Genomic DNA, 24139 nt, shown 5'->3' on the forward strand with positions numbered 1-24139 from the left:
GATACCTGATGTCGTAACGAGTGATGGGCGAGTCCCCATGTTGCTAACGATAGCCGTAGCGGCTTTATTTGCCTTTCGTGTCACGTCAAGTTGCTATCTCTGGTTATTCCGGATCGGTCTGATTGGAAGGTGGTCTCGATCGTTGTTGTTAGTATGGGTGACTAATCGAGAATTGATACTCGTATTGCTCTGAAGAGGTATTGAACATCCCCAGTAGCAACGCTTTGTGATTGTTTTTTCCTAACGTAAAATTTCAAAAATACAAAACGTAAAATCATAAAATGAGTTTTGGCATTAGGTTGTAAAATGATGTTGGATGTTAGTTAGGTCGTCCTCAGACGAGCTTCCATAGTAGAAGCTATACATTGCTAATAATGACTGTGGAGCACAGCTCCTCACAGCATCTCCAATCAAACCCTTAATGCTGAGTGTCAAGCAGGGAGGCATCGGGTTCCATTTTATAGTCTTTTTGGTATGATTCGGCCAGGGATTGAACCCACGACCTCCCAGTCTCAGGGCGGACACTCATACCACAAGGCCACTGAGATGGAAAATGTAGAGGTGCTCAAATCAATAGATTACTCGAAATCTAAAAGATTACCAAATTAATCAACCATTTTATCGAGAGCCATTTTTCTCCAAAGGGTCCAAAATATTAGATTTCGGCCTCCCAATAAAATTTCAATAATTCTTTTCGGATTTGTCTTTCGTATCAAATTTGCCACTGTCGTTAGGCTGTTAGACAACACCGACAAACGTGGGTGGCGGTGATGTGTGGTGAAGCCAGCTGGGCGGCGCTACTTTTTGGCGGCGAGCGTCTTGGTGAGATTCCACAGCTTGAGCGTGTGGTCCTCAGACACGGTGAGCAGGCAGGGCTCCAGCGGGTGGAAGGCAAGCGCCCGCACGCCATCAAAGTGGCTGCGCAGTGTGTACTTGGGGTTCCACGTCTTCCGGAATGACAACTCCTGATTGGACGCCAGCTGCGGGAGGGGGGAGGAGTCGCATTAGCCAGCAAACACTCAGCTCGCCCTCATGTCTATTGGTGATGTGCTTTTAGGAACTGAAGCAACGTAATGTTCCGTATGTGGGTAATGAGGTCAAGTGCAGGAACTAAGTCGTAGTCGTCACTCACGTCGTAGCCGAAGTCCACATCGTCGTTGGCGACGGTGAGGTCGGCCAGATCGCCCAATCCCAGCACGCTCTCCAAGACGCGGTCGGCCCCGCCCATCAGGAAGTCATTCCCCACCCCAGGTGCGAACGGCAGCGGTTCAGCTGTGCGCCACAGAATAAGGCTAGTGTTAGCGCCGGCGTCCTCTTGGCCGGAGAGGGATGGGGGGCGGACGCCCACTGAGCTCACCCCACTCCGTTCCGTCTCCAGAGCTGCGTGCTTCGCCGGCGCCTTCGCCGTCCTCGGCCGTCACCAGGAAGTCAAACTCCTTCAGCGCCTCCTCCGTGTCCCCGGCGTCCTCCTCGGACGCCAGACCCTCATTGCCCGCCTGAGGACAGCGACGATGGGCCGGGGCGGATGGTAACCGAGAACATGGAGAAGAGGAAGAAGGGTTAAGAAGGCACTGGAACACGAAGAAAAGCAAGCGCGATAGACAGAGCAAGTAGAGGAGGACATGGACGAAAGAGGGACAAGCGGGATGAGGAGGATCAAGAAGATGGAGGAGACCGATTGGGAAGACGAAATGAAAGAACTAAAGAGGAGGAGAAATATGAAGAAGAAATGTTAGACCAAAAGGAGGAAGACAAAGATCGGGAAATGATGAAGAGATGGAACACCTACAAGATGAAAATGAGGAGCAAGGCAAAGATAAAACTAGAAAATGAAATTTCTGGAGAAATTCCGCGTGAAGGCGAAGAGGTTGAATAAATATTTTGGGATAGCTATGTTTAAAGTAGCAACGGGTCAAAATTAGTTGAAAAATGTAGAAATTAGAAAGGAAAAACAACATTTTTGAGAATTTGACGTGAAATTGAAAATTTTTAATTTTTGATAAGTGGGAAGTTGTGGAATCGGTAGGCAAAAGATGAACATTTGAAAGTTGGAACGGGTTGAATCGGTCAAAAAAATGTAGAAATTAGAAGGGAAAAACTAAATTTTGGAAAAATTGGCGTGAATTTCAAAATTGAAAATGTGGAATTTTTGGTAAGTGGGAAATTACCGTATTTGCCGGTGTACAGGTCGACTCGGTGTATAAGTCGACCCCCTAAAATTCGACGGAAATTTACGATTTTATGCTATATCCTTTGTATAAGTCGAGCTCAATTGTTGCATTATATTAAACTTCAAAATTCAATATGCGAAATTTATTGACAAAATGTGTTCAAATTCCGGGAGGCCGTGCGCATGCGGCTGTTTATAAGCACCGCGGAGGAGATCGCGGAGCCTCATTCGACTTCCAGCGGCCGGCGAGCTCGCGCACGCCGCCCGGCACCGAGCGGATCGGCACTTTATAAGCACCGCGGAGGAGATCGCGGAGCCTCATTTGACTTCCAGCGGCCGGCGAGCTCCCGCACCCGCCCGGCACATCCGGGAGGCCGTGCGCACGCGCCAAGTGGCCGAAAATAGCCCCCGCCGAGCGGATCGGCTGTTTATAAGCACCGCGGAGGAGATCGCGGAGCCTCATTCGACTTCCAGCGGCCGGCGAGCTCGCGCACCCGCCCGGCACATCCAGGAGGCCGTGCGCACGCGCCGAGTGGCCGAAAAAGCCCCCGCCGAGCGGATCGGCTGTTTATAAGCACCGCGGAGGAGATCGCTGAGCCTCATTCGACTTCCAGCGGGCCGCGCGCACGCTGCCCGGTTCAAATTTTCTAAGTGCAACGCACAATGAGATGCATGAGAAACGGCCTTGGTTACCGTCACATTTGAAGCGATGAATACGAAGTTAAATTTTATGACTCGGTGTATAAGTCGAGGTCGATTTTTTTCGGTCGATTTTGGATCGAAAAAGGTCGACCAATACACCGGCAAATACGGTATGGAATAGGTAGGCAAAACATGAATAATTTAAAGTTAAAATGGGTTGTATCGGTTGAAAAATGTAGAAGTGAGAGCAAATGTTGAATGCCCCATAGAGAATGAATGGGAATTTAAAAAGAAATTGCACCAAACTTTTTTGAAATTTGGAACGAAACGAAAACTACGTTTAAAAGGTTCACTTTGGAATTCTAAAGTTGAAACGGGTTGAATCGGACAAAAATTGTAAAAGTTAGAGCAAATGTTGAATCCCCCATAGAGAATGAATGGGAATTGTAAAAAGAATTGTGCCACAATTTCTTAAAATTTGGAACGAAACGAAAATTACAGGTTTAAGAGGTTCACTGGAATTCTACAGTTGAAATGGGTTGAATCGGAAAAAGATTGTAAAAATTAGAGCAAATGTTTAATTTAGGGCACTTTTGGTTGAAATAAGGTCACTTCCGGTTTATTTGGGTCACTTCCGTTTTTGGGGGCCACTTCCGGTTTAGTTGAGGTCACTTCCTGAATGGGTTTGTGTACATGAACCTGTTCTGGTAAAGTACAGCAGTTGTGTGTGGAGATGAGTTGCTGCTTTAGTGGGTTTCGCGCGCTGTTGTGTGTCTTGTTTTTTGTCTTGTTTTGATATAAAATTTCGGCGGTCGTCGATGTGGTTCCGAGACCTGCGTCTTGTGATTTGATATTGTTGGATTTTAGGCCGTTGAGTGTACCCGGCATTTGCGTTTGGCGGTCGTCGATGAGGTTCCGAGACCTGAGTCTTGTGGTTTGTCACGTGTGATCATTTGGCTGCTGCGTTTTCTCCCGGCATTTTTTGAATGTGGATGTGTGCTGATTTAGGCGGTGCGTTTTCTCCCAGCATTTTTTGAATGTGGATGTGTGCTGATTTAGCCGCTGCGTTTTCTCCCGGCATTTTTTTAATGTGCATGTGTGCTCATTTAGCCGCTGCGTTTTCTCCCGACATTTTTTCAATGTGTGTGTGATCGTTTAGCCGTTGCGAACCTCCCAGCAGACATAAGTGAATTGGCTTTTGTTGTTTGTTTGTTTTTTTTTCCCCCTCTCTTGTTGCCTCTGTGCGGGCGTGGCACCGGTGCCTGTTGAGATTCGAAGGGGGGCTGTAAGAGTCTGCTCTTTTGTGCCTCACCTCGGTCTTTCTGTCTTCCATTTTCTCCATTGCTGCTGGACCGTGAGGTGGAGAAGAGAGCAATTGTTGTGATTTGCTTGTGAATGGACTGTAATTGTCTGCTCCTATTGTGCCTCACCTGTGCCTTTCTGTCTTCCATTGTTGTACTTTGCTTGTGTCTCACCTGGACTGTTTTGTCTTCCATTATCTCCACTGATGTTGGAAGGTGAAGGGGGTGAATGACTATTGTTTGATTGTGGAAAGGTTTGGGTACTTGCATGTGTAGTGCCTCACCTGTGTTGGGGGGGGGGGGGGGGGGGGAGTTTTTGAGGCGTTGGTTTTGTGGCTAGAGGGCAGAGTTAATAATAGGTCATTGGCCCTGAACAGTCCTGTTGGTCTGTTGGCACTACTTTCCATATATCCTACATACGTGGATAGTGTTACGTTTGTTGCAGGATATTGACAGTGCGATTTCTGATTACATGTACAATATGGAAGGCGAATTTGATCTAGGGGATGATTGGTTTGATCTGGAGGCACTCCCGTTGGGCGAATAGGTGTGTGCGGGCTCAATTTGATACTGCTGTGGCGATTCATGTGGAGAATTTCCCGCCAAAGAAGCGCCTCGAAGTTTGACGCGAAATGCATGAGTGGATAAAAGACTCAGAGGTCGGGTCACTTCCCCTCTGGAGAGCGTGACACCGATGTGGTGGCGTTGTGGCAAAAGACTGAAGCTAAGTTGGTGACCAGATTGGAGGAATTGACTGCTGTAAAGCAGCACGCTTTTGCGTTGCATGGTAGGAAAGATCGTCAGAGACGTCTGAAGATCGAGACGTGGCGCTCTATGGTAAGGATGCTGCTGTTGGCTGCTGGTAACAAATATTGGTTGAATAGGGGATATGCTGGCGCCCCTGGGAAAGTAGGGGGGTTTAGCGCTAGTGGGTGAGCCTGCGGAGGTGGGGGGGTAAAGGCGCCTCTCCTTCTCGGCTGACTCCCCCTGGTGGCTGCTCACCTCCTACTCTGATTACTCCCTCTGGTGGCTGCTCATTTCCTCCTCAACTGCCTCCATCTAGTGGCTGCTATCCGCAGCTACCTGAGACTGGTGATAAGTGTGAAAGATTGCTTGTGTCAGGGCCGCCGCCCTACCCTTCAATTCTTTCTCCCCTGCGGCATCCACCTCTACGTGCGCAGCCCCGGCGTTGCAAGCACCTATTGTGCAAATTACAGGTGGCCAAGTAGATTGTTCCATTCTCAGTGATGACAAGTCTGGGGCCCCTCCCGTCAATACTAGGGGGGCCACGCTTACGTCTGCTCCGGTGCCTCCGCGAGGGGGTAGTGACCTTCTGCTAGCCAATCATTTTGACCATCTTTTGGCGACCATTACAGAAACAGTGGTGGGCATAAAAAAATCTTGTTTGCGGGGTGGGGAATCTCCTGCGAATATTCCTCTCCATGGGGACAGGCGGGCCCAACTCAACTCTCTTCTGGCTCATACCCGTTCGGTTATTGAGGACCGCCGTTGGGGGACTTCACAGGTCCGGCCCTCGATGGACAACTACGTGAGCACCCCCTGGTGGCCTGACCACTTGGCGGCATCTGGGAGTGCCACCTCTCTTGGTCAATTGATTACGCTTGACGGTTCTTCGCAGGGCGGCATTTTCACGCCTCTGTACTCTTTTGTGACCCCTCAGTCTCCCTCCGCAGATCCAGTTGGGGACTGTGTCAGAACGATCGAGGCTATTCGACTGATAATGTCTACGGAAGGTCATTTGGTGATGGGGACGGTCCACCCTCTGCTGGTCGTCCTTCAGGTTATGATTCTGTTTGAGGTACAGTGGGTGTCCAGGCAGAACCTGGAACTCTTGCCTCATTAGCTATGCCCTTGGTGTCCATGTCCTCCGCTGGGGGATTACACAGTTTAAATATACTCCCTGGTCACTTGCAGATTTGGATTTGATTGTAGCCAGATTGCCTCCGTTGTCCAATGGTGGTGCGTCATGGGTGGTGAGACTGTCTGCTGTCACCGCTGGTCAGCTGTTGACCACAGGAGATGTTCTGTCCTTGCTCACTTCTTGCTGTCCTGTGGAGAGGCTGCTGATTCTTCGTCATAAGTTGGCCTGGCTTAGTTGTCCCGCTGATACTGCACTGGATGTGACCATGACGCGTGCTTGGTCCGCCGTTATGCCTCAACTTTTTCCCACCCCTCAAGTTGTCTTTGATGAAATGATCTTGTCACCACTTCCTGGGGAGTCTCCCACCAAATTCTTGGATAGGACAGTGGAAGAATTTAGCATGAAAACCTCGTCCAACCCTTCATTGAAAGAAATGTCCACAGTGTGTCGTGGTTTGCCGGCTAGGGTGCAGAAACAGCTACGCGAGAATCCGGCGGCGGTATCCGCAGATCGTGTGTGGGTTTCATTGGTGACATTCTATCTGATGCGACACAATAAGAAGGCTGCCTAACAGGAGTCCAAGCTGCAGAAACTTGAACAAGAACTGACCGCCCTGAGAGTCCAGGAGGCTAAGGCTACCGCGTACCAGCCCAGAACCCAGCAGGGTGAGGTGCAGGCCCCGGTAGCAGCAGCTCAGGTCACGTCTCATCCTGACCCACCGGGGTGGACTTCCCCGACAATCATGGCTCCACAGATGAATGTCCCATCTAGGGGTCAGAGCTACGGTCATAGGCCGGAGAGGAGAACCGCCATCATTGCCAGGGAACTGAGAAGATGCCGGATTGACATAGCTGCTCTTTCAGAAACCCGACAGGCAGAGGAAGGTCATCTGAAGGAGGAAAAGGGTGGATACACTTTCTTCTGGAAAGGAAAGGCCACAGATGAGCCTAGGATCCATGGGGTTGGTTTTGCCATCAAGAACCAACTAATCAGTCAGCTCTCTGAACTCCCTGTGGGAATCAGTGAGCGCCTGATGACAGTCTGGTGCTGGCTAACAACCAGACGGCAACAGTTCTTAGTGCTTATGCACCTACCCTCATTTCCGATGAGGACAAAAAAGAGGCCTTTTATGCCTGTCTGGATGAGGTATTGTCAAAAATCCCCAAGGAGGACAAGATTATTATATTGGGAGATTTCAATGCCAGAGTGAGCCGTGACCACCACCTCTGGAAGGGTACCATTGGAAAGGAAGGCATTGGAAACATCAACTCCAACGGGGTTTTGCTTCTTAGCAAATGTGCTCAATACAACCTCATCACCAATACCATCTTTCGCCAGAAGAACAAACTCAAGGGCTCATGGAGACACCCTCGCTCTAAACAATGGCATCTTATTGACTATGTCATAGTTAGAGATAGGGATCAGCGCGACGTGAGCATCACAAAAGCCATGATGGATTCAGAGGCCTGCTGGACAGATCACCGCCTGATACGACCCACGACGTCCATCAGACTCAAGAGAAAGAGGAGACTGCAAAAGAAGCTGAGCCGGCAAAGACTAAACCTTGAGACCCTGAGTAAAACTGCCGCCCTGCAGCTGTTTCAGGCCTCTCTTGGAGAAAGCCTCAATCAGGAATACCCTGAGGACATTGAAGAACACTGGAGCCTGCTCAAGTCTTCCATCCTCGACACCTGCAGTGCCACTCTCGGGTACAAGGCCAGAAAGCATCAGGACTGGTTTGATGAGAACGACACAGAGATAGAACAGCTCATCTCCGAGAAAAGGGAAACCTTTCGTGTCTGGCAAAATGACATCACCTGCACAGCAAAGAGACTGACTGACGTCCAGAGCCGAGTGAGACAGTTTAAAAACTCCTGGTGGACAGAAAGGGCACTGGAAATCCAGAGTTTGGCAGACTCTGGTGACACCAGAGGCTTTTTCAGTGCTACCAAGGCTGTCTACGGCCCAAGCCATCGCGGCCAAAACCCCCTGCGCTCTAAAGACGGGCAGGAGCTTTTGAAGGACAATGAGTCCATAAACAACCGGTGGAGAGAGCATTTTCAGGAACTCCTCAACCGTGACAGCACAACTCAGTCAGATTTCCTCAGTCACATCCCTCAGAGTCCCATCAGGGAAGACATGGGTGAACCTCCCACTTTAGCAGAGGTCCAAGATGCCATCAGGGGCCTGAAGAACAACAAGGCCTCTGGGCCAGATGGGATCCCGGCTGAGGCCCTAAAGGAAGGTGGACTGGAGCTCCAGCGCCACCTCCGTTTCCTCTTTCTGAAGGTCTGGGAAAAAGAAGTACTCCCCTCGGAGCACAGGGATGCTCTGATAGTGACCATTTTCAAGAAAGGGGACAAAGCGGAATGTGGAAACTATAGGGGCATCTCGCTCCTTTCAACAGTTGGCAAAGTACTTGCTCGTGTTCTTGCCAACCGCCTACTGCCACTGTCTGAGGAAGTTCTCCCAGAATCGCAGTTCGGTTTTCGCCCAGCTAGAGGCACTGCAGACATGATTTTTACAGCACGCCAACTCCAGGGGAAATGCCGTGAGCATAAACAGCCTTTGTTCATGGCTTTCATAGACCTGACAAAGGCCTTTGACTCGGTGGATCGCCAGGCCCTATGGAGCATTGAACAGGAACTGCTGGAGGGCAGCGGTGCAAGAAGGTGCAGCACATCACGAAAAGAAACTCCGCCGTGTCGCAGAAACCAAACGACAACTCCGTAAGGAAAGACAAAAACAGGCTCCAGCACGACCACAACCCACCACCACTTTCCCCTGACCACACTGTACAAAAATATGTGGATCCCGGATCGGCCTCTACGCCCACCTGCGGACCCACAAGTAGACGACCCTGAGAAAAAGACAGTCATACTCGTCCCGAGTGACTGCCGATGATGACTGCTCCCACTTGCTTTCTTTGGAGGAATGATTAGGGGTTAATACAATCCTCAAAGTAACGAAGATACAATAACAACGGAGTCAGTCGGCATCCGGGCCACACGGTCGGGTTTTCTCGGGTCCTCACGGTTCATCTCCCAAGGTTCGACCTCCGAATTTTGTTCGACAACCGACGCAAAAAAATGTCAAATTTTTTGTTAGAATTCCGATTTGTTCGCAAACCGGGACGTTCGAAACCCGAGGTTTGACTGTAATATAAATAGATGCAGCTCACTGATAAGTACCGCTATTTGAGCTAATTTTAGAACAGTCCTGTGGGCAACTCATGCGGTCCTCACGGCGACCTGGTGCCCGCGGGCAACGTGTTGGTGACCCCTGTGTTAGACAATCTCAAAGTCAAAGTCTGCTTTATTGTCAATTTCTTCACGTCAAGACACACAAAGAGATCAAAATTACCGTATTTTCCGGACTATAAGTCGCTCCGGAGTATAAGTCGCACCAGCCATAAAATGCCCCAAAAAGTGAAAAAAAAAACATATATAAGTCGCTCCGGAGTATAAGTCGCATTTTGGGGGGCAATTTATTTGACAAAATCCCACACCAAAAACAGTCATGAACGAGCAACAACAGGCTAAACGATAGCAACAACAGGTTAAACGATAGGTATGCTAACGTGACAAACACAAACAAAGAGCTGAGAACGGGCCTGATGTAACATTTAGAGTGATTAAGGACAACTATCACATGAATAACATGTTTATAAAACCATCGGTGTCACTCCAATTCATTAAATCCATCAATCGTTCGATACAATAGCAACAGGCTAAACGATAGGTATGCTAACGTGACAAACACAAATGAGGAGCCGAGAACGGGCCTGACGTAACATATAGAGTGATTTAGGACAACTATTACATAAATAACATGTTTATAAAACCATCGGTGTCACTCCAATTCATTAAATCCATCGATCGTTCTTTGTCAACAATGGGTGCGCGCGGCTGATGGCGCTTGCACTTCAAAATATTCCACAGGCTCATATAACGATAGCTAAACTATATTTCGAGTAACTATAATATAAGCAATAATATTATCAAACCATCCGTGCACTTTAAATCCATCGATCAAATTCCTCGTCCTTTGTCAACATCGCCGCGCATGCGCCCTGACGTCAGCCTCGTCTTTATTCCACAGATCTAGTATATAACTATATTGTAACGTTAACAAAGTACAAGTATAGACGTGGGTTTGGTAAACGGCTCTTTATTAAACAAAACAAACTTCCAAGCGTGTGGCGGCGTGGACTTCCAGACACGAGAGCTCTATGGCATAGGACCGGGCGTGCGTAATGGCCATGTCCGAGCCCCATGCACCGTTCGCGGACAGCCACTCGGCCGAGCGCCGGCCCCCGATTCAGTAGAGTAGGACCGGGCGTGCGTAAAAGCCATAATAGTTTTTCAAACCTTCTATGTCACTCCAAATCCTTAATTCCTTCAAACTCTTTGTCCTCCGTGTCACTTAGAAATAATCACCGCTAATGATGCCGGTAGTCCTTACGTGGGTACGTTTGTCCTTTATGTAAACAACCGCCGCGCCGCGCCGTGCCACTGACGTCACTTGAAATAGTAATCCACTGGTACATCACGGTTCTCCAAACTTTCTTTGTGCTGATCGATGACTGTTTTCAGCTGCATATTTTACAACTTAAAGTTTGTAACCTGCAAAATATGAGTTTCTTTTTGGTGCCATTTTTCTTAAGCCCACCCAGTTGATGAGTCACGGCCAACGGTAAAATTTAGAGCGCCCTCATCCAGTTTCGTCTGAAAATATAATTTTTTTCAGATGTAGTTTTTTGTTTGGTTTATTTGGTTGTTTTATCAAAGTCTGCTTTATTGTCAATTTTTTTTCATATACCAAGACACGCAAAGAGATTGAAATTACGTTCCCACTATCCCTCGGTGAGATAGTACACATATGCATACAAGCAACACAAAAAAAAAACAAGAAGGCACAAACAATGAATAAATAAGAGTGTTGAATAAATGATAAATAAACAAATAATAATAATAAATATAAGAGGAGCAAAAATGGAGCAAGTGTACATACAGCAGACAGTGGACTTGGATATGGTGCTTTAAAGTGTTAATTGCTTTATTTGATGTTGTCTCTATTTTTTATGTTTTGAATATTCAAGATTCAAGAGTTTTTTATTCGCCATGTTTGAGCGTGCCAAACAAGGAATTTGACTTCGGTAAATCACAGCCTCTGTTCAACATTTAGGTGACTAACAACAACACTCAGGACATGTGAAGAACGAAAGATATTCTCAAACACCCCCTGATCTTAAACTCCCAAGAGGGCAAGGAAAAACTCAAAACTCCAGCTAGGGGAAATGAGAAACCTTGAGAAGAGACCATAGATGGGAGGGTCCCTCTTCTAGGATGACCAGGCTGCAATGGATGCAGAGAGGACACATAGTACAAACAGTGTAGACAAAAAAGGTGTGGCAAGCGGGATGTTATTGCACAGTAATGACTCTGAGACTCTAAGAGTGGTGTGAGTTCATCAGAGCGACAGCCTGGGGGAAGAAGCTGTCTCTGTGTCTGCTGGTTTTAGTGTACAGAGCTCTATAACAGCGTCTTTATGTTCAAGATAAAGATATAAAAGCATGTGAAGTGATCAACTATACTAAAAATAACATGGGAAGTGGTCAACTATACTTGTAAGTGATGTCTTAATGATCAAGTAAAAATTTGTGAAAAAAACATATATAAGTCGCTCCTGAGTGGTCCAGGAGAGGTCCTCACTGATGTGCACCCCCAGAAATCTGGTGCTGCTCACTCTCTCCACCACAGCACCGTCGATGGTCAGTGGCAGGTGTTGGGTGTGACCCTTCCGGAAGTCAATAACAATCTTCTTGGTCTTGTTGACGTTCAGCAGGAGGTTGTTGTCCCTGGAAGACGTGGTCAGAAGGTCGACCTCCGACCTGTATTGAGTCTCGTCGCCCTCGGTGATGAGACCCACCAGAGTTGTGTCGTCGGCATATTTCAGCATGCGCTTTCTGCTGTAGGTTGCAGTGCAGTCATGCGTCAGCAGGGTGAAGAGCAGCGGACTGAGCACGCAGCCTTGGGGGGCCCCCGTCCTCAGCGTGATGCTGCTGGAGATATTGTCGCCAACACGTACTACCTGAGGCCTCTGACAGAGGAAGTCCAGTAGCCAGTTGCAGAGGTAGGTACTGAGGCCCATCTTGTCGAGTTTGCAGATGAGTCGCTGTGGTACAATGGTGTTGAATGCAGAACTGAACTCCACAAACAGCAATCTCACATACGAGTCTCTTTTCTCCAGCTGGGTGAGGGCTGAGTGGAGGGCAGAGGACCATTTGGCTCAGTACGCAAACTGGAAGGGGTCTATGGTGCTGGGGAAAATGGATCTGATGTGCTCCATGACAAGCCGCTCAAAGCACTTCATGATGATGGGTGTCAGTGCCACGGGGCGGTAGTCATTGAAGCAAAATGGAGCAGGTTTCTTCGGCACAGGTATGATGGTTGCAGCCTTGAAACATGATGGCACGATGACCTGCTGCAGGGAAATGTTAAAGATGTCCGTGAAGACACCCATCAGCTCCTCAGCGCAGTCCTTCAGCGCTCGACCTGGGATGTTGTCTGGGCCCGCCGCCTTACGAGTGTTGATAGCGGCAAGCGTCCTCCTCATGCTATCGGCAGAGAGGCACAGGGGCTGCTCGTGTGGAGGGGTCTTCAGCGGGCAAGTGCTGTTCTGAGCGTCGAAGCGAGCAAAGAAACCCCTGTCTGGGGTGGTAACTGCACTGAACAGAACTTGAAGGCCCTGCAGCGCATAGTGAATACGGCTGGTAAGATTATTGGTGCTTCGCTCCCCTCCCTGAAGGACATTTACACCTCCCATCTCGCCCGCAAGGCAACCTTGATTGCCAGAGATGTGAGTCACCCGGCTCACTCTTTGTTTGACCTTCTGCCCTCCGGGAAGAGGTACAGGAGCCTGCGCTCCCGCACCACCAGACTCCCCTTCTGCGTAGCATGCGGCACTGTTGCGCTATTTTCGGGAATGTCTGCTGTACGCGCACTTGCTCCTTTTTTTTCTGCTCCTCTTATTTATTTATTGTTGTGTTATTTATTCATTATTTATTCAGCATGCTTTTGTTATACTTGTTTGTCTGTTGTGAGCCATGTCTTGTCACCGTGGGATAGGGGGGAACGAAATTTCGGTTTCTTTGTGTGTCTTTGGCATGTGGAGAAATTGACAATAAAGCTGACTTTGACTTTGACTTTTTTTGACTTTGAGAAGCGGTGTCACGTCTCGCCCCCAACTGCCCCACTATGTGCCTGTTGTCTTGGTTTCTGTCTGTGTGCTCGCCCCTCCCCTCCTGTGTGCCCATGATCAGTGTGATTGTTCCCACCTGCCTCTCGTTACCTGTCGTGTATAAAAGTCTTGTCTGCCCCTCTCTCCCTGTCGGATCATTGGTTTTGGTCATTGGTTTTGGTTCCTGTCGTTCGGTGTGTCGTCCTGTCTTGGTGCCGTCATGTCCTGCTGTCTTGCTCCACGTCCCGGTCAGTCAGTCAAGTTATTGTTTAAGTCATGTCAGTTTACCGAGTCTGTATTTTGAGTTACTTCAATAAACCCTGGTCCAAGCTGCACTTGGTCGTCCTGCTCCATGCTCCACCCTACCGTGACAGAATGATCCGACCATCACAACGACCAGCGCTTGGACCCCCCTCCACCACCAGCTCCCGCTGCGACGCCCGATCGTCGTCCGAGCTTGTTCCAGCGCCATGGGCTTTCAGCTGCCATCGGATCTTGCTCCAGCGACGCCGGACTCACGGCTGCCATCGGAGTTCCTCCCGGCACCATCGCCTCTGCGACCGTCGTCGGACTTCGCTGCCGCGACGCCGGACCCGCGGCCGCCATCGGAGTGCTTCGGGCGCCAGCGGCTTTCCGGCCGCGATCGGACTCTGGTGCCGCGACGCCGGACCCACGGCCGCCGTTGGAGTGCCTCCCGGCGTCATCAGACTCACGGCCGCCATCGGGCTCCACCCCAGCGTCGCAGGACCCGCGAACGTCGCCAGACATCCAAGCCAGCTGCGTCGGACCCGCGATCATCCCTGGCTCCACTCCCACTGCTGCGGCGCGTGATGGCTCTTGCCGCCGCGCAGAGCCCCGCCTTCCGAATGTCGCCGATCACTGTACGGACTTTGTGAGTGGCCGCCGATCGCGGTACAGACTTCCCAAGTCGCCGCCCCAGTGCGGTTGTGTTTCCCCGAGTTTCCGCGGAGTGCGGTTCTGTTTCCCCAAGTCGCCGCCCGTGTGCTGTTGTGTTCCCCCAGTCGCCGCCCGAGCGCGGTTCTGTTCCCGAAGTCACCGCCAGAGTGCGGCTCTGTCCCCTAGGTCACCGCCAGAGTGCGGCTCTGTCCCCTAGGTCACCGCCAGAGTGCGGCTCTGTCCCCTAGGTCACCGCCCGAGTGCGGCTCTGTCCCCTAGGTCACCGCCCGAGTGCGGCTCTGTCCCCTAGGTCACCGCCCGAGTGCGGCTCTGTCCCCTAGGTCACCGCCCGAGTGCGGCTCTGTCCCCTAGGTCACCGCCCGAGTGCGGCTCTGTCCCCTAGGTCACCGCCCGAGTGCGGCTCTGTCCCCTAGGTCACCGCCCGAGTGCGGCTCTGTCCCCTAGGTCACCGCCCGAGTGCGGCTCTGTCCCCTAGGTCACCGCCCGAGTGCGGATCTGTCCCCGCAGTCGCCGCCAGAGTGCGGATCTGTCCCCTCAGTCGCCGCCAGAGTGCGGATCTGTCCCCGCAGTCGCCGCCAGAGTGCGGATCTGTTCCCCCAAGTCGCCGCCCGAGTGCGGTGCGGTTCGGTTCCCCCAAGTCGCCGCCCGAGTGCGGTGCGGTTCGGTTCCCCAAGTCGCCGCCCAAGTGCGGTGCGGTTCGGTTCCCCAAGTCGCCGACCGAGTGCGGTGCGGTTCGGTTCCCCAAGTCGCCGCCCGAGTGCGGTGCGGTTTGGTTCCCCTGGTTTTTTTTTTTTTGGGACGTCGGGAGACGTCCCTTGTGGGGGGGGTTCTGTCACGTCTCGCCCCCAACTGCCCCACTATGTGCCTGTTGTCTTGGTTTCTGTCTGTGTGCTCGCCCCTCCCCTCCTGTGTGCCCATGATCAGTGTGATTGTTCCCACCTGCCTCTCGTTACCTGTCGTGTATAAAAGTCCTGTCTGCCCCTCTCTCCCTGTCGGATCATTGGTTTTGGTCATTGGTTTTGGTTCCTGTCGTTCGGTGTGTCGTCCTGTCTTGGTGCCGTCATGTCCTGCTGTCTTGCTCCACGTCCCGGTCAGTCAGTCAAGTTATTGTTTAAGTCATGTCAGTTTACCGAGTCTGTATTTTGAGTTACTTCAATAAACCCTGGTCCAAGCTGCACTTGGTCGTCCTGCTCCATGCTCCACCCTACCGTGACAAGCGGTTCAGATCGTTGAGCAGAGGGATGTTGCCCTCACAGCTCTGCGGCGCGGGCTTGTAGTCCGTGATGGTCTGAATGCCTTACCATAGGCTCCGTGCGTCCCTCCTATCTTTGAAGTGGGCGGTAACCTTGCAAGAGAATGCCTTTTTTGCTTCCTTGATGCGCCGGGACAGGTCGGCCCTCGTGTTCTCAAGCCAGCCTCATCCCCAGCTCTGAAGGCTTTGTCTCTGGCCCTCAGCAGCCTGAGGACAGCCCCTGTCAGCCATGGCTTCCAGTTAGCCCGAGTGACGATGTATTTTGTGTGGGTCACATCATCAATGCACTTCGTGATGTAAGAGGAAACAGAGTCAGTATACTCTTCTATGTCCGTCTGATTGTTGTCAGTGGCTGCCTGCTTAAAATCTCATGGAAGTTTTAATGTTTGTATTATGCAATTCTTTTCCTTAGTTTATATAAACATAACTGCTCAATCAGAACACTAATGCAAGACACACAAAGGCACACCCACACACCCACACACACAGAGGGGTGACGCCCCCCACACTCACAGATACCAAATGGTCATGTGACAAGTTTCCGCCTTTCCGGACAGTATAAAACAAGCTGACCTGGAGACGGACGTTGTTGTTGATGTGCTGCCTTGCCATTGTGTACTGACGGCCATTGAACAACCCAAGATCTTGCCAATAAAGGGCCAACTCTACACTCCACATCTTTGTTTTTCCTGCCTCAACTTCGGACATCCCCGCACAACACGCAACAGCGTGAATTTCAAAATAGAAAATTTGGGATTTTTTTGTAAGTGGGAAGTTGTGGAATAGGTAGGCAAAAGATGAACGGTTGAAAGTTGGAACGGGTTGGATCGGTTGAAAAATGTAGAAATTAGAGTTGAAAATGAAAGTTTTTAGAATTTGGCGTAAATTTCAAAATTGAAAATATTGAACTTTTGGTAGGTGGAAAGTTGTGGAATAGGTAGGAAAAAGATGAACAGTTGAAAGTTGGAACGGGTTGAATCGGTTAAAAAATGTAGAAGGTAGAGCAAATGTTGAATGCCTCGAAGAGAATGAATGGAAATTTCTTTTAAAAATTGCGCTAAAAATTTTTAAAATTTGGAACAAAACGAAAACTACAGGTTCAAGAGGTTCACTTTGGAGTTCAAAAGTTGAAACAGCTTGAATCGGACAAAAATTGTAAAAGTTAGAGCAAATGTTAAATTTAAACGCTGTTGTGGGAGCAGCTTGACCGTATGGTACGCAAGAAGTGCCCATCCAACCAATCCAACTTGTGGGAGCTGCTTCTGGAAGCGTGGGATGCAATTTCTCCAGATTACCTCAACAAATTAACAGCTAGAATGCCAAAGGTCTGCAATGCCGTAATTGCTGCAAATGGAGGATTCTTTGACGAAAGCAAAATTTGATGTAAAAAAAATCTTATTTCAAATACAAATCATTATTTCTAACCTTGTCAATGTCTTGACTCTATTTTCTATTCATTTCACAACGTTTGGTGGTGAATAAGTGTGACTTTTCATGGAAAACACAAAATTGTTTGGGTGACCCCAAACTTTTGAACGGTAGTGTATATATATATATATATATATGTGTATAAAACATTTTAGTGAGTAGATCTTTGTGACTTGGTCATTTCAAAAGTAGCTCACAAGCTGAAAATGTTTAGGCACCCCTGGTGTAGAATAACATAATTGTGAAGGCCTTCGCCTTCACACTAATAAAGGAGGACATAAAGGAAGGAGATGAAGACCAGGAGGAAGATGACGTGTTACTGACCTTGTTTTTGGGTTTCCTGTGATGTTTGACATCATTGCCAATGTCATCCATGAGTTCTCCGTCTTCATCGTCGTCTTCGTCGCTGTCCTCGGCATTCTCCAGAAAGTTGAACGTGTCCAGAACGTCACCTGGACTCCTGCGCACGCAAATACACGAAGTGTCCTCATCATCACAGCCACGTCATCTTGTCGTCACCGCCACGGTTACCGTTTGCCATCCTTGCCGTTGATAAGCTGCTGCAGATTCTTCTTCTCCACCGACCCGTTCTGCTCTGGCGTCGACAAGCCCAGCAGCGAGCGCACACGCTGCGTGCGCACGTCCAAGATGGTGTCCGTATAGCCCACTTCCTGAAGGTACCTACGCACGCACACACGTGAGCACTTCCTGCCACTGCCTGATGAAGTCACCATGATGTCATCTTACTGTCTCAGCAGCTGTCTTCCTTGTTTCCACGTCAGCTGACTGTTGGTGGCGTGCGCCGACACTTCTGAGTCTTTGGCGTCTGGAACACGACAGACACGCGATTAGATACACTCAGATACACGCACAAACATGCACGATTACTGGCATACAGACATAGACAACAAATGCACACAAATACACAAGTGGAAAAAACAGACCGCATGCAGATACACACATAGAACAGAACACCACTAACATCGACAGGCGAGGCAATGTAACCAGGACAACCAGAAAGCAAGGGGGCAGGGCAGAGCAATGTCACCTGACTCAAAGCTGGGCATCTTCAAGTCGCCTTGATTCAACTCTGTTCCATATTTCAACTTGTGATACTTGGCCCTGTGGAACCCCAACGTGCACGCACACAGTTACACACAATGCATTTCCAAAGCTTTGCTACTCGGGCTAATTATGCACGCACGCACCTCTCTTGCTTGAGAGCATACTCCAACATCTTGATTCTTCTGACCAGGTCATTCTTCAAGTTCTCCTGACCTTTCCTCTCTCCCTGGAGGAACGCTATCCTCGCCTGACCAAAACAAAACACACACACACACGCGTCAGTGTGACAGCAGCTGGTCCTGAAAGATGACACTATTGGTGGATATTTATAAAGACACACATAGAGTTGTCCATAGAAACAGGTGAGTCAAGAGGCACATCAGAGTTGTGCCATTGCCATGGCAACAGGGGATACACACAGGGCGCTTCGCCAACCTGCGTGAAGGTGGCCCCCCACCCCACGCAAAATTTAAGGAAAATAGTCTGTTTGGTTTGTGCTTCGTTTGTGCAGCAAAAATTTTCGTTTGTGCTGCTATGGTTTTTTAGTTATAAAAAATTATTTTATAGGTCATCCAGAGTTCACCCAGCCCCCCATCTGCTCAAAATGAACCCAAAATGGTACCGTTCGTTTGTGCTTCGTTAGTGCTGGTTAGTGCCGCAAAAACATTCGTCTGTGCTGCTTCGGTTTCGTAGATATTACACATTTATTTTATAGCACTGACGTCAACCAGCCCCCCATTTTACTGCAAATGGACCCAAAATGGTACCGTTCGTTTGTGCTTTGTTTGTGCAGCAAAAAATTCCGTTTGTGCTGCTTCCATTTCGTAGATATTACACATTTATTTTATAGCGATGTCACCCCCCGCCCCCCATTTTACTCCAAATGGACCCAAAATGGTACAGTTCGTTTGTGCTTCGTTTGTGCTGGTTTGTGCAGCAAAAATTTTCGTTTGTGCTGCTATGGTTTTTTAGTTATGAAAGATTATTTTATAGGTCATCCAGAGTTCACCCAGCCCCCCATCTGCTCCAAATGAACCTAAAATGGTACCATTCGTTTGTGCAGCTTCACGCAGGTGCTTCGCCACCATCCATTTTATCGAGAGGTGAGTTTGTGTGCGTGGGGTTACGTGGTGGCTCCACCCACTCGTTGCGCCCCTCTTAAAGATTATGCGATAATCAAAATATTGTCAAACGGTAATTTAGGGTCAGGCCAGGAATTAGCCAGTGATCTCCAACACGGGCATTTACTGAGTTAGACCTCTGTCAGCGGCATTGGCTCTAATTTGATTAATCATTTCAGCGTGAAAGTCACCCACATTGTCCATGGTCTTGAAACCAATAAGGACAACATCAACAACACAGAGTGCTTGCCAGGTGAGTATGGAATGACAAATCAATGATTTGATTACCTATTCACTACACAGAGATTTTCAGAAAACTTTTAAAATTCAGTCCTGTAAATTAATCTCATTACTGTGAACAGAAGCATTCCTATGCAATATGAGAGTCACTGACAAAATACAGTACAGTAGGCTTTTAGGAACGTCCATCCATCCATTTTCTGAACCGCTTAGTCCCCACGGGGGTCGCGGGCGTGCTGGAGCCTATCCCAGCCGTCATCGGGCAGTAGGCGGGGGACACCCTGAACCGGTTGCCAGCCAATCGCAGGGCACACAGAGACAAACAACCATTGCACTCACACCTAGGGACAATTTGGAGTGCTCAATCGGCCTACCAAGCATGTTTATGGGATGTGGGAGGAAACCGGAGTGCCCGGAGAAAACCCACGCGGGCTCGGGGAGAACATTCAAACTCCGCACAGGGAGGGCCGGAGGTGGAATCGAACCCGCACCCTCCTAACTGTGAGGCGGACGTGCTACCCAGTGCGCCACCGAGCCGCTTTTAGGAACGTCGTAATTGATATTGCCATTCAAATAAATCATACGACAAAAATGTGTAATGACGCGTATGTGGTTTCATGCAGGCCCAGCCATTCGTCGGTCAGCGGCAAGGCTAAGCTAGCTCGGAGCCAGAATGATGAACGAAAACAATTTTGAATGTACAAATTCGAGGACATTCCTCCACGATATTCGACTCTAATTGTTTGGGAGTCAAACTTCGACGCGCAGGGACAACGTCAAGACGTTACAAATTGAATTTTTGGACGCATTTAAGTTTGGGTGCAAGCGAGAGGCTAATGCGGCTAATCTTGTCCAAGCTAACGGTGATCCAGCGCGTAGCATATTAGATTGGCTTTGGCCCTCAAGCAAAGGTTTCGTTTTAGAAAAATCACTTTGATTTGCATTCATGGTCGCCGTGAGATGTTTAAGATAGGTGGTCTTGAAAGTTGATGGATCTATAGAACCCCCTTGCCCACCCTCTTTTTTGTTAAATACGCGGCACAAGTCGACACTGTTGTTATTCATGGCCTGACTGTTGCTCACTATCTAGATTCAATAAAAAGCACACATCCAATTGATAAAAAAAAGTATCATGTATTGACAAAGGCTAAAATAGTCGTTGACCTACTTTGTGAGTGTTGTCACATTAGTGAGAGTAGTGTCACTGCTATTATTAGTCCAAGATGTTGACATGATCTCCCTTGAATGGACGTCAACGGCGCCCCGGCCAGTGGTCGCGTCTACCTTCCATCCGCCCCAGCGCGGCTCACCTGCAGCTCGGCCCGCTCCACCTCCCAGTGGGCCCGCTCCATCTCGAAGCGGGCCCACTCGTGCTGGATGTAGTGCAGGATGCCCGCGATGGTGTACTGTTGCTGCTGAGGCCGCGGCAAGTCGTCGGTCTGCGGCGGTCCCAGCGCCGTCCCGCCGCCGACGCCTGGGTGAGCTCCTCCGTTCCCCCCCGGCTGGACCTGCTGCTGCTCCGGCTGCTGCTGAATTCCGGTTGTGGCTCCTTCGGGGTGCTCGTCCATGTCGGGCTTGTAAGGAAAGTGTCCGCAAGAGAAGGAAAACCCCCACTGCGTGTCCGGCTCGATCCCGTGGTTCCACCCCGGCTCGACTCGCTGCCCACCCCTCCACCCGACCCAGGAGGACTGGGATGAGGTGAATGTGGCTGATGACGGAGCAGCTTACTGAGGGGAGCTAACCCGTCGCCATTACGGAGAGATCTCGTAGCGGTGGAGGCCGGAGAGAAGCTTGCCGCGGTGCATGCCGGGAACAGAACTACCACCGAGCCGCTTTCAGGGACACAAACAAAAATGGCTATCACGGTGCCAATGACCATGCCTGACCATTGCCAAGACCTCATTTTTATTTTAACGGTGATTTTTACTTTTACTGCCAAAGTTTTTTTCATAGTGGCTTATGATGTACCATTAAATGTGCTCTTTTGATCTTTCACGTCTCTTTTATTTTTATTAATTTTAGTGTGGAAGGCTAGTTCACCGTTCGGCGAGGAACATGAAAGCCAAATTTCCTACTTTTTGCCATGAACGCACCACTACAGAGCGAGCTGGGTAGTGATGTGCATTCCAGTTCTTTTAAGTGAACGGAATCTTTAGAATCAGTTAACTAAAGATTCGTTCAAACGAATCGTTCAAGGAACACCCCCCCCACACACACACACACACACATTTTTTTTTTTTTTTTTTTTTTTTAGTACATCTCGTGGAAACAACCCATACACATCAAACAATACAACTACACCCCCCCCACACACACTTTTTTTTTTATTATATATGATAATAATTGGCTCGGGTAATTCACACATTTCTTTCTATCATCATCATCGGCGGTCACTCGGGACGAGTATGACTGTCTTTTTCTCAGGGTCGTCTACTTGTGGGTCCGCAGGTGGGCGTAGAGGCCGATCCGGGATCCACATATTTTTGTACAGTGTGGTCAGGGGAAAGTGGTGGTGGGTTGTGGTCGTGCTGGAGCCTGTTTTTGTCTTTCCTTACGGAGTTGTCGTTTGGTTTCTGCGACACGGCGGAGTTTCTTTTCGTGATGTGCTGCACCTTCTTGCACCGCTGCCCTCCAGCAGTTCCTGTTCAAGGCGATGCGCTCCCAGTCCTGAGATGTTATTTGGAATTTCTTGAGATTGGTCTTGAGGTTGTCCTTAAAACGTTTCTTTTGCCTGCTCGGGGCTCGCGGACCTCTCTCCAGCTGGGAGTATAACATCTGTTTGGGGAGGCGGGTGTCAGCCATGTGGATGAGATGTCTATCGGAGTTGGTGCTGCATTATTAAAGTGGTGATGCTCGGTATCCTGGCTTCCTCCAGAACGCTGATGTTTGTGCGTCTGTACTCCCATTTGATCCTGAGTATTATCCTCAAGGTTCTCTGGTGGTGTTGTTCAAGAGCTCTTAGGTGCCTGCTGTAGGTTGTCCATGATTCTGCCCCATAAAGTAAGGTGGGGAGAACCACAGCTTTGTAAACCAGGAGCTTGGTGTCAGCTCGGAGGTCTCTGTCTTCAAAGACTCTTTTCCGGAGTCTGGCGTACGCTCCACTGGCACAGCTCAGGCGATGGTTGACCTCAGAGTCAATGTCCGCTTTGGAGGAGAGAAGGCAGCCGAGGTAGGGGAAGTGGTGAACATATTCAAGTGCAGTGTTGTCCACATTTATGGTGGGCGGAGTAGATGGCTGGTCTGGTGGGGGTTGATGTAGCACCTGGGTCATCTTGATGTTCACGGTCAGACCCAGGGCTCTGTATGCCTTAGCGAAGGAGTTCAGGATGCCCTGGAGGTCTTCTGCAGAGAGTGCTGCAATGGCATTATCGTCTGCATACTGGAGCTCCACAACTGTGGTGGTTCAGATCTTGGTCTTGGCTTTGAACCTGTTAAGGTTGAAGAGCCTGCCATCAGTTCTGTGCCAAATTGGAATTCCGTGTGGTAGTTCTTCGTTGATGAGGTGGAGTATGGCGGCAATGAAGACAGACCCAGGGCTCTGTATGCCTTAGCAAAGGCGTTCAGGATGCCCTGGAGGTCTTCTGCAAAGTGTGCTGCAATGGCATTATCGTCCGCATACTGGAGCTCCATGATCGTGGTGGTTCTGATCTTGGTTTTGCGTTTGAACCTGTTAAGGTTGAATAGCCTGCCATCAGTTCTGTACCAAATTGGGATTCCCTGTGGTAGTTCTACCCCAATGAGGTAGAGTATGGCGGCAATGAAGACAGAGAACAGGGTGGGTGCAATGATGCATCCCTGTATGACCCCTGTCTCTACAGTGAAAGGCTCAGTCAAGGAGCTGTTGTTGAGCACTGTGGCTGTCATTCCGTCATGTAATAATCGCAGTATTCTGACGTATTTATCCGGGCAACCATACCTCAGAAAGATGCTCCATAGGGCCTGGCGATCCACCGAGTCAAAGGCCTTTGTCAGGTCTATGAAAGCCATGAACAAAGGCTGTTTATGCTCACGGCAGTTCCCCTGGAGTTGGCGTGCTGTAAAAATCATGTCTGCAGTGCCTCTAGCTGGGCGAAAACCGGACTGCGATTCTGGGAGAACTTCCTCAGACAGTGGCAGTAGGCGGTTGGCAAGAACACGAGCAAGTACTTTGCCAACTGTTGAAAGGAGCGAGATGCCCCTATAGTTTCCACATTCCACTTTGTCCCCTTTCTTGAAAATGGTCACTATCAGAGCATCCCTGTGCTCCGAGGGGAGTACTTCTTTTTCCCAGACCTTCAGAAAGAGGGAATGGAGGTGGCGCTGGAGCTCTAGTCCACCTTCCTTTAGGACCTCAGCTGGGATCCCATCTGGCCCAGAGGCCTTGTTGTTCTTCAGGCTCCTGATGGCATCTTGGACCTCTGCTAAAGTGGGAAGTTCACCCCTGTCTTCCCTGATGGGACTCTGAGGGATGTGACTGAGGAAATCTGACTGAGTTGTGCTGTCACGGTTGGGAGTTCCTGAAAGTGCTCTCTCCACCGGTTGTTTATGGACTCATTGTCCTTCAAAAGCTCCTGCCCGTCTTTAGCGCGCAGGGGTTTTTGGCCGCGATGGCTTGGGCCGTAGACAGCCTTGGTAGCACTGAAAAAGCCTCTGGTGTCACCAGTCTGCCAAACTCTGGATTTCCAGTGCCCTTTCTGTCCACCAGGAGTTTTTAAACTGTCTCACCCGGCTCTGGACGTCAGTCAGTCTCTTTGCTGTGCAGGTGATGTCATTTTGCCAGACACGAAAGGTTTCCCTTTTCTTGGAGATGAGCTGTTCTATCTCTGTGTTGTTCTCATCAAACCAGTCCTGATGCTTTCTGGCCTTGTACCCGAGAGTGGCACTGCAGGTGTCGAGGAT

At 49.6% G+C, this 24139-nt stretch overlaps 1 protein-coding gene across 6 annotated transcripts in view; it reads right to left on the minus strand.

Annotated features, from left to right (window-relative positions):
- The window catches only part of strn3 (striatin, calmodulin binding protein 3), a 26128-nt gene extending 5066 nt beyond the window's left edge, over positions 1-21062 (minus strand). For 5 of the 6 annotated variants that reach the window (XR_007485721.2, XR_007485722.2, XR_007485719.2 and 2 more), the window contains exons 1-9: positions 20572-21062; positions 18044-18147; positions 17884-17957; positions 17583-17661; positions 17367-17516; positions 17160-17295; positions 1358-1496; positions 1133-1272; positions 802-980 (exon numbers count right to left, since the gene is read on the minus strand). Coding sequence is in view for 2 of the 6 variants with exons in the window: in XM_049740225.2 (XP_049596182.1) it covers positions 802-980; positions 1133-1272; positions 1358-1496; positions 17160-17295; positions 17367-17516; positions 17583-17661; positions 17884-17957; positions 18044-18147; positions 20572-20829 (1259 nt within the window). In the remaining 4 variants the exon portion in view is untranslated. Of the gene's footprint in view, positions 1-801; positions 981-1132; positions 1273-1357; positions 1497-17159; positions 17296-17366; positions 17517-17582; positions 17662-17883; positions 17958-18043; positions 18148-20429 lie in introns of all 6 variants that reach the window. The other variant, XM_049740226.1, reaches the window with a different exon arrangement.
- Between the last annotated feature and the right edge of the window lie 3077 nt (positions 21063-24139).

The sequence above is a fragment of the Syngnathus scovelli genome, chromosome 14, assembly GCF_024217435.2.
Source record: "Syngnathus scovelli strain Florida chromosome 14, RoL_Ssco_1.2, whole genome shotgun sequence".
Classification (NCBI taxonomy): domain Eukaryota; kingdom Metazoa; phylum Chordata; class Actinopteri; order Syngnathiformes; family Syngnathidae; genus Syngnathus; species Syngnathus scovelli.